Genomic DNA, 12,101 nt, shown 5'->3' with positions numbered 1-12,101 from the left:
TTATTTAATTTTCAGCTACAAAGGTTATTGTCAGGTTATATAAACTATTACCAGTTCATCCTAACTATTTATTTTTCCATTATCATGGAAGCAATCAGCTAGTGAATCCCATGTATATAATGGAAAACCAGCACAGAAAACTTGATGAGAATGGTGTAGAAGCTGAGCAGAGTAACAGGCACAACTTTCTTCAAACAAATTTTTTGGAAAGTTTTATTTTTCTCTATCAAACCGCGCAGGTATACAAGTGTAAAAAAGCTGTTTATTAATAAAAATTCCCGAAGCTTGAGTACATACATGTTTAAGCATATACTGCAACACATTTAGCACTTTGATTCTCAGAATTTGAGTTGTAAAAATCAGATTATCTGTTTTGGTAACAGTACTTTGCAGGGGTAGCAAGAAATGACATTCAATTTTGTGCATTTATACTGAATGTTGCTCTTTTTTTCTTCTAAAATCACTTTTTCAACACAAGAGAGGCCGCCCCTAACTCACCACTTTGAGCAGTGTGGTATTCACTATGCTGTAGGGGTGCTTTTGGGCATGATGAAGGAGAAGAAACAGTTCTGTAACAACTTTCCCCATATATCATTAAATAACTAAACTAAAACATTGACCTAAAATGAAAATGTTTAAACTAGAAATGTTTAAATTAGAGTCCCGTGTTTTAACTGTGGGTTTGAATTCAATACCTTTATATAGCATGCCTCAGGTTAATGTTAGAGGAAACATCTTCACAGATGACGTGTCCATAACAGGCAGCTATGGCCAGTTAATTGCCTGTGGGTAAACAACTGAGATGTGTTCAGTAATCAGAATAATTCTTTGCATTCTGTCCTTTATCTTTTGGTTACAATCAGCATTAGAAAAAGTTGTCATCTGTCAAACACTCCTAACTTTTTAGGAATCTTGTTGCAAATCCTGACACATTCATTTCGATAATATTTTGTTGGCTTATTTGCAGGGTGATGAATTGATTAAATAAGCACCACCTGCCCCAGCAGGAAGCACCCCTTTCCTGGAGCACCTTATGTCTGTGAAGTTCTACATCGCTCCTGGGAGGCGTGGGATTTAATATTCATCTTTTAACACAGCTTCTTCTCATCCAGTTCCTGGAGGGAGGGTTATAGTACTCTTTTTTTTTTTTTTTTTTTTTAAAGTCAAGGCAGCGTAACTATTACATATTTGTGGTAAGAACATACAGAAAAAATAGCTTGTATTCCATGCACCAGTAAATCTAAATCAGCCTTCTGTACACAGTTGCATAAAACACCCATGAAGAAATGTATTATTTACATTGAGATTATCTTGTTGTGCACATTGTTAAGTTTAAATAGATGCCAGAAATTTTATCTAGATGTGCACCTGCCTAGCGCAATGAGCAATCCCGAACTGGTATTTGTAGGGGAGATTGGTTTACAGCCGTTTCTTCTCGCCTTTTAAGTACAATCAAGCAGATGTAGAAGTTTGGGTTGATGTGGAATGCATTTTTCACATAATGTCTGTGGGGAGATAAGGAATGACTAAAATAAATAGCAATCAGAGAGCAGCAGCATCATTCATACGATCTGTTCACAATTATAGGTCTGTCCGATGTCCAGCAGTAGCCTCACTGCATAGAAAATAGACACACACATCCTGAGGCAATGCAGAACAACAGATGGTCTCCCCTGAGCTGTAGTAGCACTTGAAGTTGTTTGAGAGTTTAGCTATAGAAAAACTTTAATAATTATTTTAAATTGTTTAGCTATCACAGCTATAAACTTAACCAATAAGAAAGCAAAGGGCTCTGCAGTGTTGGTCATGTGGCAGAGGACAGAGAAGCTGAAAAAGTAAGTGTGCAAACACAATGGGCAGTGAGTAAACAATCCTATCCAGTTATAGAGACAGGAACTAATAGTAGAGACCTGAGGGCTTCCTGAGCTAACTTCATGTTGAAGATGAGTTTGACTCAAGCTACTAAGCCAGTGTAATACTTAAACCTATTATTTTAGCATAAAAAGGCCACTCTGCATTTAGTAGTACTCAGAAATTACCTCAGTGGAGAAAATGAGCTGCTGAACAGGGTGCTAACTCTGCTTTCCTGCACTGCTTTCCATCCCTGATTGCTCTGCTCCCAGCCCGTAAGGTGTAGGAGTGCCCTGCGCACTGCAGGGAGCGAGGGGCCATGGGGATGGTGTGTAGCTGGGTTGTAGGATAAATCTGTGGCATAAGAACTTGTCATCAAGCAGGTTTATTTTTTTTTTTCTCTTCTAGGTTACTTTTGATTACACAATAGAGTTTAACTTTCACTGAGAGGCAAAATGCACGTGTCTGAGCTTACCCCTGCACTGACTCAGTTATACAGCTTGTAAAAGCCATAGAGCTGATTTTTCATATTCCTCAATTACAAGTACTTGAAATACTTCAACTTTCCAAAACGAGTGATGTTCTCACACTATACAGGGAAACCACATAACCTGCATCTACTCTTCTTTAGAGACTTCTTTGGCTCACTGGAATTTATAAAACATAACAGCAGCCAGTTTTCCCATGCCCAGGTAATATATGATGATAGACAAGGTCAGTCTCTAACTGGGCTTTTGCTTACAGCAGTGGAACAGACAGCTAGCCAAAGGAGGAAGAATTTCAAAACCATAAAACATGTCTCGAGGTGTCTGTTAGTGCATTGTTTTATGCTTTCTGCTGGGGGAATGCTAAGAAAGGAGATGCAGTGGATTGCAGAATGAGAGGAGTTTACAACTAGTTTTGCAAAATATGTGCGTGTAAATTTGCATATTCAATTACACCAAAATTGTGATAACTGACCCTTGAAGGTGCCAGGTTCTCTGTGCTGTCTTTCCCTGTACCCCTCACTAGCTGCATGTTCTGTTCCTGGACATACAGAAACAGGACTTGAAACCTGCTCACCTCACTACTGCTGGGCAGCCCCTGCTCAAACCCCAGTGGGACTAATCAGCCAAATCACACTGAAGAGGGCGGTGTCCTTTCACTGATCAAAAGTCTTACTCTCTAACAGCAATTACCTTAATTTCCTCGTTAGACTACAGCTGTGTGTCAGTGGGTTTGCTCCATCCCAGCTCTGCTACAGCCCCGTGCAGATGCAGGATCAGTGTTCCCAAGGCTGCCTCTTCTCGCAGATTCTGCATTTGCACCGTGGGCTGACTTAGTGCACATGCACTGGGGTGTGTGTGCAGGGATGGAACAGGAACATGAGCTGCTCCTGGGAAAGCTGCTGCTTGGAAGCGAGCTGCTGCAGCTGCCGCTTCAGCCAGGCCATCTGCCCTGCAGCCCACTGCGCTCTCTCGGAAAAAGAGAACTGCTTGGAGGCCCTCGGCGGCTGACTTGTTCTGGGTGGCTGCACCTGCCTGCCAGCAGGGAGCTGAGCCGTTTACTTGTGTGCTGCCAACACAGCAAGGGGTGCACACGGCAGCTTTGCAGGAAAGCGGAGGCCCCAAGCTCGGGCAGTGAGGTTCTGCTGCTGCTAACAGCACAGCAGGGCTGCCACAGGTACGCTCCTTGGTGCATTCTGAGGAACCTATCGTGGCATCTAAGAAGGTATAATCAGTACTTGTGCAGTACACAAGTTTTCTTACTTTGGTAACGTGTTACAGTTGGATTGCAGTTCTTGAAACAAAACTACCTCAGTTGTTACGATTACGCTACCTGTACCTGCAGCAGGTGGGCACGCAGCGGACAGAGAGGCTACTGGGAGTCGAGGAGCAACCTGAAGAACGCGGCGCTATCGGCAGCCCGAGCATACTCTGCAGGAAGAAAAGCAGTGTTTCATGAGCAGGACAATGGTGTTTGTACAGAACTTGGGAAAATCACCACACAAATACAAGTTAAACAAACTTCTGCAATGGTTAGCAGAACTCCTTTTGCTTCAGACAGTTACTGTGCCCCAGACAAGCAACAGTAAGTTGAGAGTCTTAGTTATTTGCAAGTGTATGCACATATGCCACATCTTTAGCAACGTTGACAAAACAGAATAGGATGTATTACCAGTGTTAAAGCCTGGTCTTTTTTTTTTTTTCTTCTATTAATAACAGAAGAAGAAATAACAAGCTATGAAGACCACAGTAGCAGAGCTGTATCAAGGATTGCAAGAGGGACAGCCATCCCTCTGCGAGGATGGCAAAGAGAGGCGACCGTACCTGAGCCCTGCTGACCGTTCCCCTTGCTCAGAGGGCCGGGCCGGGGTGAAAGGCTAAGCAGATGGCTGGAAGAAGCAGAGGAAAAGTGTGCAAGGGTAGAAAGGAACTCAGGGAATGAGAACATAAGGGGGAAGGGCCTGGAAGCAGGTGCTTCTGAGTGCCAAGATTTCTGAATGGCCTCCTGCAGCAGATGATCAGCTCTGCTCTCAGGGCTCGTAGTGACTGCTGATGCTTCACGCTGTGTTTTGATTCCACCACCACAAAAGGGTGAAAGAATTCAGAATTACTTGCTATGTATTAAACATAGAGGAAAACAAGAGTATTTGCAGCACCTATAGCTAAAAAGACTCCTCCTGTGAGGAAAGGGACTGCACAGAAACCTACACAGAGACGCATCAAAGCCGCTAGAGACAGGGGTGATGGTGAGGAGACTCCCTCCAGCATCCCCGTTGTGCCCTGGCGGGCTGAGGGGATGTGGAATCCCCGTCTGTGCCTCCCGGAGGTGCCAGGGACATTACCCGGAGCAGTCCCGGAGTAAGCCGGAAATTCTGCCCTAAAGTAGGGCTTCTGAGGTTACTCCACAAGAAAGCGTCCAACCCGGCTTTGCCTCAGGTCCAACTTTTCGGCATTATGCCTAATAAACACCCTTTGTTCATACAAATTATCATAAAAAAACTACCACTAACTGTCGCTTAAAATAGAAAACCGTCCAGCCTTGTATGACAAGCAGCAGAAAAAGACTCAGATTTAATTACAAGTTGCTATTCTTTGGCTTCTTTGTGCTGAATGCAACTAATTCAGAAGTCCTCATCAACCCTTTACTCGCTGATTGCGGCATTCAGACCACACGGTACTTAAAGAACCCGACACACTGAAGCACCCACGCCAAGGTCTGCCTTTCACTCTGAGAAGGTCTTAAAAATTGTAAGCTGCCCAGGCTCATATAATGAAGTTCATAACTTCATTAACTCAAGCTTTTTCCCATATATACCATAGGCTTCCAAATATATACCATGATATGTCATATTTATAGTAATATTTATAGAGATGGCATTAGGTTTTAGATATTCAGAGCCAAATAATACTATTTACCACCCAGATGCTCCAAAACAACACATTTGTCATAGCAGCTTAAGCTTTTATTTTTTTTGGTGAGTTAATGAGGATAATGAGTTGCTCAAAAATGCCTCAACAAAACAAACGAAACAACCACCCCTCTCTCTTGGTATTTTACATGCAGAACTCATGTGTGAGCTCAAGTACATACAAGCAAAGACACCAAATACGAGGAAAACCTGCTGTGACCGCAGCAGCTAGGAAAGGAGAGGACCTACAGAGGGGACCTGAAAGACTCCTGGGGGTGTGGCACAAGCCCTGGCTGGGTGCAGGGACCAGCCTGCCCTCGCCCTCCTCTCATCAGCTCAATGTTTTAGGGTTGCTCATCACAAGGCAGCAGCTGGACAGTCACCAGAAACCTCACCCCCCCCGTGTGAGTGGGTTGTTAAAAGCCTCGCTGCCCCTTGACGAGTCTCCTGTCCCCGGCCCGCAACAGCACCAAAAGGGCAGAATCCTCCTGAGTTTCTTCTCCCCTCCTACTTCCACCACCATTCTTCCCCAAGTTTGACTGCTCTAAAACATTTACGGATCTAAAAAGCAGAGAGAAAAAAAATGTTCACCTGTCAGGTGATATAAAACCAATCTTCTACTAAATGTGCCAGAATAATTTTTCTCCACCTCAACCACAGTTAAAACCTTCAGTCTATTCATTACTGTCTTTTTATAGTATTTTTATTTAATAAAACCTATTAAGACTACCATACAAATCTCTTTACTTATGCTTTTATCTTTTAACTGATCAATTTTTATATTGCTGACATCCCTTCTTCACCATTTGCTCATTTAAAAATTCATAGTATATGAGCTATGTCTCTGGAGAAAACGTCTATAAAATTTGTTACAGCTGGCAAATGTGTATGAGTCAGTGATAGCACATGACTAAATGCTTCACAGAAAATAAAATTTGTTTCTGTAGTAAGCAGAACTGTTTAAATGTTATTTATTTTTATGTTTCAAAGAAAATATATTGTGAAGTGCTGCATTGATTTAATACGCAACAATGTCTGTGTACACGCTGTACAAGGAAAATTTATGAAACCTTTGCACAACTCCTTTAATTGAATTTTCCAAATCTCTCACCACACACAAATAATCAATATCTTCTGCAGAGAAAACCAGTCAGAATTATTACAGTCTTTCTTTTCAATTTTGTTGTCATCAGCACATACAGAGCACCTGGATATTTGTAATGTCTGGATAGCAAGTTATTTACACCTCTTAAACATATAATTGCTACTAAGTGAGTCCAAACTAATGTTTCTTTTCTTTTTTGTTTAAAATAATTATATTCATGGGAGAAAGCAGCATTTATTCTCATGTAGGAGTTACTACATGTAGCTGTTGAAGGAACTACAATTCTTTAATTTTTCATTAAACTTAATACTCTGAAGTCTAGAGCCACTAGAATTAAAAATTAATAGTTATTGAGTCTGTAAAAAGGTACACAGGAAAATAGAGCATAAACACAAGTGTGAAACTCATGAATAAGTGTGGTTGACACCTAGATATAAAATGCAGGTTGACAGTTCTGTATGTATATACGTCCGAGGCCTATAGTCATACGTCTCATGTGCATTTCTGTATCTGCCACCGAAGTTAATAGCTTAATATTTCATCTACATAGCAGAAGATGTTAAATCATCGGAGAGCTTTGTAAATTGCCCCCTTCTATCCAAAAAGCTTATCATGCTTGCAACCTCAGACCCGGATACTTCTCAAATCTCAGGCTGTATTTTAAAATACGTACTGGAAAGGTGCAGGCACATCCCACAGAACCAGGACCTGCTGGGGAAAGCTGTGGTGGTCGGGGATCCAACAGAGACCTGTCCAGCAGCTCCCTTACCTTGCTGTAGGGCTCCTTCAGTAGACAGCATTACTCACTTGTACTGGGCAAACCACAAGCACTGCAGATTTTGGGCACCAGGCGCAGTGGTTTCTGCTCTGTCTTCTAGACTGTAAAGGACTAGCACGGGTACAAACTAAAACAAGCCCTGCTTGCACTGACTGAGGAGATGTGCTGTCGAATTAAGCCCAGGCAACAGGCTTTAAGCCACCAAATACAAATCAGCACACGACACTCACCTCCTTACAGTGCATTCTGGGGGGAATCTTACAATTAGCTTTGATTGTAAATACAGGAGGGCAGAATGATTTCTCCGGGTCTCTGCTCGGGGAAATTCAAAACAATTTACGAGGAAACAAAATGTGTGAGTTGCAGTAAGTCTTTGTGTGCACGTGCACACTCACACGTTCAGCACTGAACTAGTCCTAATTCAGTTTTGCTTAATGCACCCCCACTTAGGAGCATTCCCACTGGGGTATAATTTAAAAAGGAAACTCGGATTAACTTTCCTGCATGCCTACTTGCAGAAAAATCCTTCCTGGCAGAACCACAGATAGCTGTCCCACAAAGAAAAGATGAACAAGGCCAGGTCCCATCACACAAAGTTATGATTTCTTGAAGCTGTCTGACAGATTACACACCATATAATGCTCAGAAGGTCTGCCTGTTTCCATCAGCTGCTTTCAGTTCCAAGGCATCACCCACCAATTGTGGATGTGTGCCGTGGGTCTGCACGTTCCTTTCCTTGACCTCTGCCATTTGCCTGCATCTTATTTTTTTGGTCAGTATTAGCAGCTTTTCCCAAACAGATTAAGAAGAACTGAAAGTCCTCTCACAGATGCCTGTAAGTGGGACTGGCACAAAGAAAGCACGTTGTTCGTTCTTACATTCAGCTCACGTACTGGTTCTCAATAAAGAAGACTGTAGGTTTGTTAAATAAAAAGATCTTTTCTAATACCTAGGTCCAACCACTGCATCCATCTCATTGCTTCCCTGAAAAGAGTATTGCAGACAATCACAGTATTTCATAGTCACAGAATGGCTTGGGTTGGAAGGGACCTTAAAGACCATCCAGTTCCAACCCCACTGCCAAAGAAAGGGCCCAACCCACTAGATCGGGTTGCTCAGGGCCCCATCGAGCCTGGCCTTGAACACCTCCAGGGATGGGGCATCCACAGCCTCTCTGGGCAACCTGTTCCTGTGCCTCACCACCCTCTGAGTGAAGAATTCTCTCCTAACATCTCATCTAAATCTCCCCTCTCTTAGCTCCATTTGTTTTCAAGGAATGGAAATTCTGGAAAGAAACTCAGTTTCTGACTAAGTTAATTTGTGAATTAATTCAGTTCACTTAATAATTTCTGATCAGCCAGTTCATTGGACTTACTTTTCCCAATAAAGGTATAATTTCTTACCTGCAAGTGAATGCAAAGTTGGGTAGAGAGAAACACTGTTTTTTATGTTAGTTTTTACAGTCAGAAAAAAACTACAGATATGTTACCGAAAACACACAACTAAATTCTGATATCTTCCCGTTTTCCCCAGAAGATTCCACAGGAAGGGGAGGAGAAAGGATAGGTGGGAGACAAACACCCAAGTATCTCTAAAGCTCAACAAATTTGTTCTACTTCATTTAAGAATGAGTTACAAATATATTGTAAAATTGATTTACCTTCACTCACAGCAACCCAAAAGCAGTCCAAACCCAAGCTATTTAGTTGCTTATACACAAGGACACAATAAAAAGTCCAGATTCAAACTGACATAAATTGGGTTAAACTGTGGAATACTGTGTTCTTACCCTTTTATCTGTTTTGAGAAGGTTTCTGTATTTTGCAGTGTCTCTGAAATGGGCTCTCATGCTTTGTGATATATATAGAGTTGTTCTGGACACAGAAAATCACAGGTAAGAAAGCTAAACTAAACAAAAAGTAAAAAAGGAACCACTTATTTATGAACAAAGAGGTCAACGTTTTCACTGTCTGCTCTATAAAGTACAGCAAAACTGGATAGACGAATGGGAACTCAGTAGTACTTTGTCTCTAATTTCTCCACTTTGCTTTCATTCCTAATTTCACGTGGGGTTAGATGAAAACCCATCTAGTTAACCCTGACCTGGTCTCTTGGAAAGCAACCATTACTGTTACCAAGAGTACAAACTCAAATCACTTAATTGAAAATAATATGAAAGTTAGGAACATTTAGAACTAAACTTAATATGGATGATCATATTTGGCCTTGGGCTTGTGAGATGAACAAAAAGACAAAATATCAAGTATTTTTAATTTCATTACAGGATACAGTCTGAAAATAGTTTCCCTAATGCTCTATTTGATCTTCTACAACACTCTCTTACTGTTTCTTAATTGGGCAGCACAGTCATGGACATGATTTATGTCAGCGTTTATCTTTTGGGGAAACAGACATTATTAATATAGTTCGTAACAACCAGCTTAAGTAGTTTTCTTTTTTTAGAATATTGTCTTCACTCTTTCAAACACAGAAACGATTAAACTTTCCCTTAAAATATGCATATCACAACCTACACATTTATTTTCAACACACATAAAGCATGTTTTGGAGAGCAGCATACTGACTAGATTTCATCTCTTGGCAGCTGTTTTACAGTTTGCTTACATTCTATTCAAAAACATTTTGTTTACTGTAAATGCTAGTCATGGACAAACAATGATGCCATTTTTTATGCTGGTCACACAAGATGATATACAGAGTCCTGCATAATGCTGCCCATTGAGCAAGGAATGTTTTGTATTAAGTTGTTTTATGTAGAGATTGTTTATGTAAAGTAAATAAATTTCATGCCTCACCATGTGATGATAATGTGACATTCCATCTGTATCAAGCCACAGAATAGTCATAGGTTTTAAATTTTGAGCATAACTAATTAAAAATAATTACAGAAAACCACATCCAAAATTAAAAGGCAAAGTAAAACATTTCTAAATGCTTTCTTTTATCTTTCATCTCTCCTACATTTTCAAGTTTGCAAAAATGGAATCTGTTCTTTATCAAAGGAAAATTGACATCGAAAGTTCATCAAAATTGGTCAGCTTAAGCTCATCATTCTATTTCCCATCCCACTTTCACAAAATACACCATTTCTTATCAAACAAGACTGATCACTAGATATATGCTTAGTGTTATGGGCTAGTTTCTAGAGCAAAGATGGGACTATAAATGTGTATCCTGGTGATCATTAAAAAGCAGCGCACAAAGGAAGCAGCCTGTTTAAATCTGCAGTGGCCCACGGTGCTCACCATTATCGCTGCCTGATGGGGCTGTGATCATTTGAACAGAAGGACAGGGGGAATAGAAGCGGTAAATCAGAAAGAGCAGATTGCACAAATGAATCAGATTCCTCAAAGAAATAACAACACTCCTTTTCATTTCATGGTAATAAGGAAAACTTAAAGTTTGATCAGTGTTCTTCACTATAATGAAACAATTCCGCACAGCAGAAAGAATTTAGGCCCGTGGAACACTAGATAGAAACAAAACCAAGGGTTTCCTTGTGAAACACTAAGCAATAACACTTGTTGGGACTGCTGGCAGACAACGCAGTACGTTGCCATTGCTGATTTTGATTCTGGTTTCGCTCTATTTCAATATGGAACGTAAGAAACTAACAGCAAGTGAATGTGAGTTGATTTTAGTGAGAGTGAAAAAGAAAAAAAACCTTGTTTGTATCCCCTCCAGCCACCTTCCCAGCTAGACAAGGCACTAAAGTGGCTATGTGGGCCACGCTATATTAAAAGCCACCAACTTCAAATATTTTCACAGCACCAGTTATGAAGAAACCTAATAGTCAGGATTTCACAGTCCCCTGGAGTGTGCTAAATACCTCCCAATACATATAAGGTGATAAAGGTTCTGCTGCAGAGTGTATGTTTCTTGGCTTATACACTGAAAATGCAGGGGAAGGGAAGAGAATGAGGAAGAACAAGGATAACTGGTATATATAAAGGGTATGTAATGTCTCTGGGATCGGACTACACTTATTTCTGGACCATGCCTCAAGTGCAGGACTGTTAATGATTCACAATTTTATGGAAAAATACCCAACACAATCAAATAGCTGAAAAGATTAAATTTACATTTGAACAGAGCAAGAGTTTAGGCTGGCTTGCATGCTCAGAAGAAATATATTTGATTATTACAATTTTCATATGCTAAAGGTTATCCAACTTATTTAAAGTGGAAAAAAATAAGAAGAAATCAACTAAAAGGAATCATCACAGTATCTATTACATAGGAGTTGTTATGTATATATATATATATACACACACACAAATATATGAATTTATATACCTTGGGCAGGAAGTTTTCCATGGTTTCTTTCCAACAGCTGTAGTTCTTCTGCTTGACCCACTAGTGAAGAAATAAAGAAGAAAAAAAAATCAATAGATGTTTCCCCAGAGATTTCATAGAAAAGAATACGTCTTCTTTTTCACTTTCAAAGCATTCATATTTTTCAAGTGATAACAGAAAAAAACCAAACTTATCTATATGTTGTGCTCAAAAAAATTTAACAACAAATATTTCAATGCGAACAAAATTTTGAAAAGTTATGCTTACAAGCCTCAGACTACATTTTGTTCCCATTTTTGTCTTCCAGTGCTGACATGGTGCTTTGTTCCAATTCAGAGGATTATTTCCCATTTTAAAGGCAACAGGAAGCTAACAGAAACAGTGGGCATAACAGAAAGTGTCAACAATAGGTCTGGCATCTCATTTGCAACCTTCTCCTGGATATGGTGGTCTTACTGCCCTATCCAGGGTGTAGGGTAGTAATGTAAACACAGACTGTTTTCACAAAACTTCGTTTTGTTTAAGAAAGCATCCGGTTATATGCATTACAGTGGGAACTCGTACAGTGTATACAAATGCAAAATGAAAACTGAATGAGCACTGGAATAAGTCAGGAAAGAAATGTTAATTTAAACAACAGGAACTGCTGGAATTGT

General features: G+C 40.4%; 1 protein-coding gene across 4 annotated transcripts in view; it reads right to left on the bottom strand.

The window, feature by feature from the left end:
* Positions 1–227: 227 nt before the first annotated feature.
* The window catches only part of ITGB3BP (integrin subunit beta 3 binding protein), a 28,856-nt gene continuing 16,982 nt past the window's right edge, over positions 228–12,101 (bottom strand). The window contains exons 6-8 of one of the 4 annotated variants that reach the window (XM_084291414.1): positions 11,446–11,505; positions 3,670–3,767; positions 228–1,505 (exon numbers count right to left, since the gene is read on the bottom strand). In XM_084291414.1, coding sequence (XP_084147540.1) covers positions 1,373–1,505; positions 3,670–3,767; positions 11,446–11,505 — 291 coding nt within the window. In that variant the 3' untranslated portion in view covers positions 228–1,372. The remainder of the gene's footprint in view (positions 1,506–3,669; positions 3,768–11,445; positions 11,506–12,101) is intronic. The other 3 variants (XM_084291415.1, XM_084291417.1, XM_084291416.1) reach the window with 3 other exon arrangements.

The sequence above is a fragment of the Netta rufina genome (assembly GCF_964035555.1).
Source record: "Netta rufina genome assembly, chromosome: 8".
In the NCBI taxonomy this organism is placed as follows: domain Eukaryota; kingdom Metazoa; phylum Chordata; class Aves; order Anseriformes; family Anatidae; genus Netta; species Netta rufina.
This window is presented reverse-complemented; position numbering and strand designations above follow the sequence as displayed.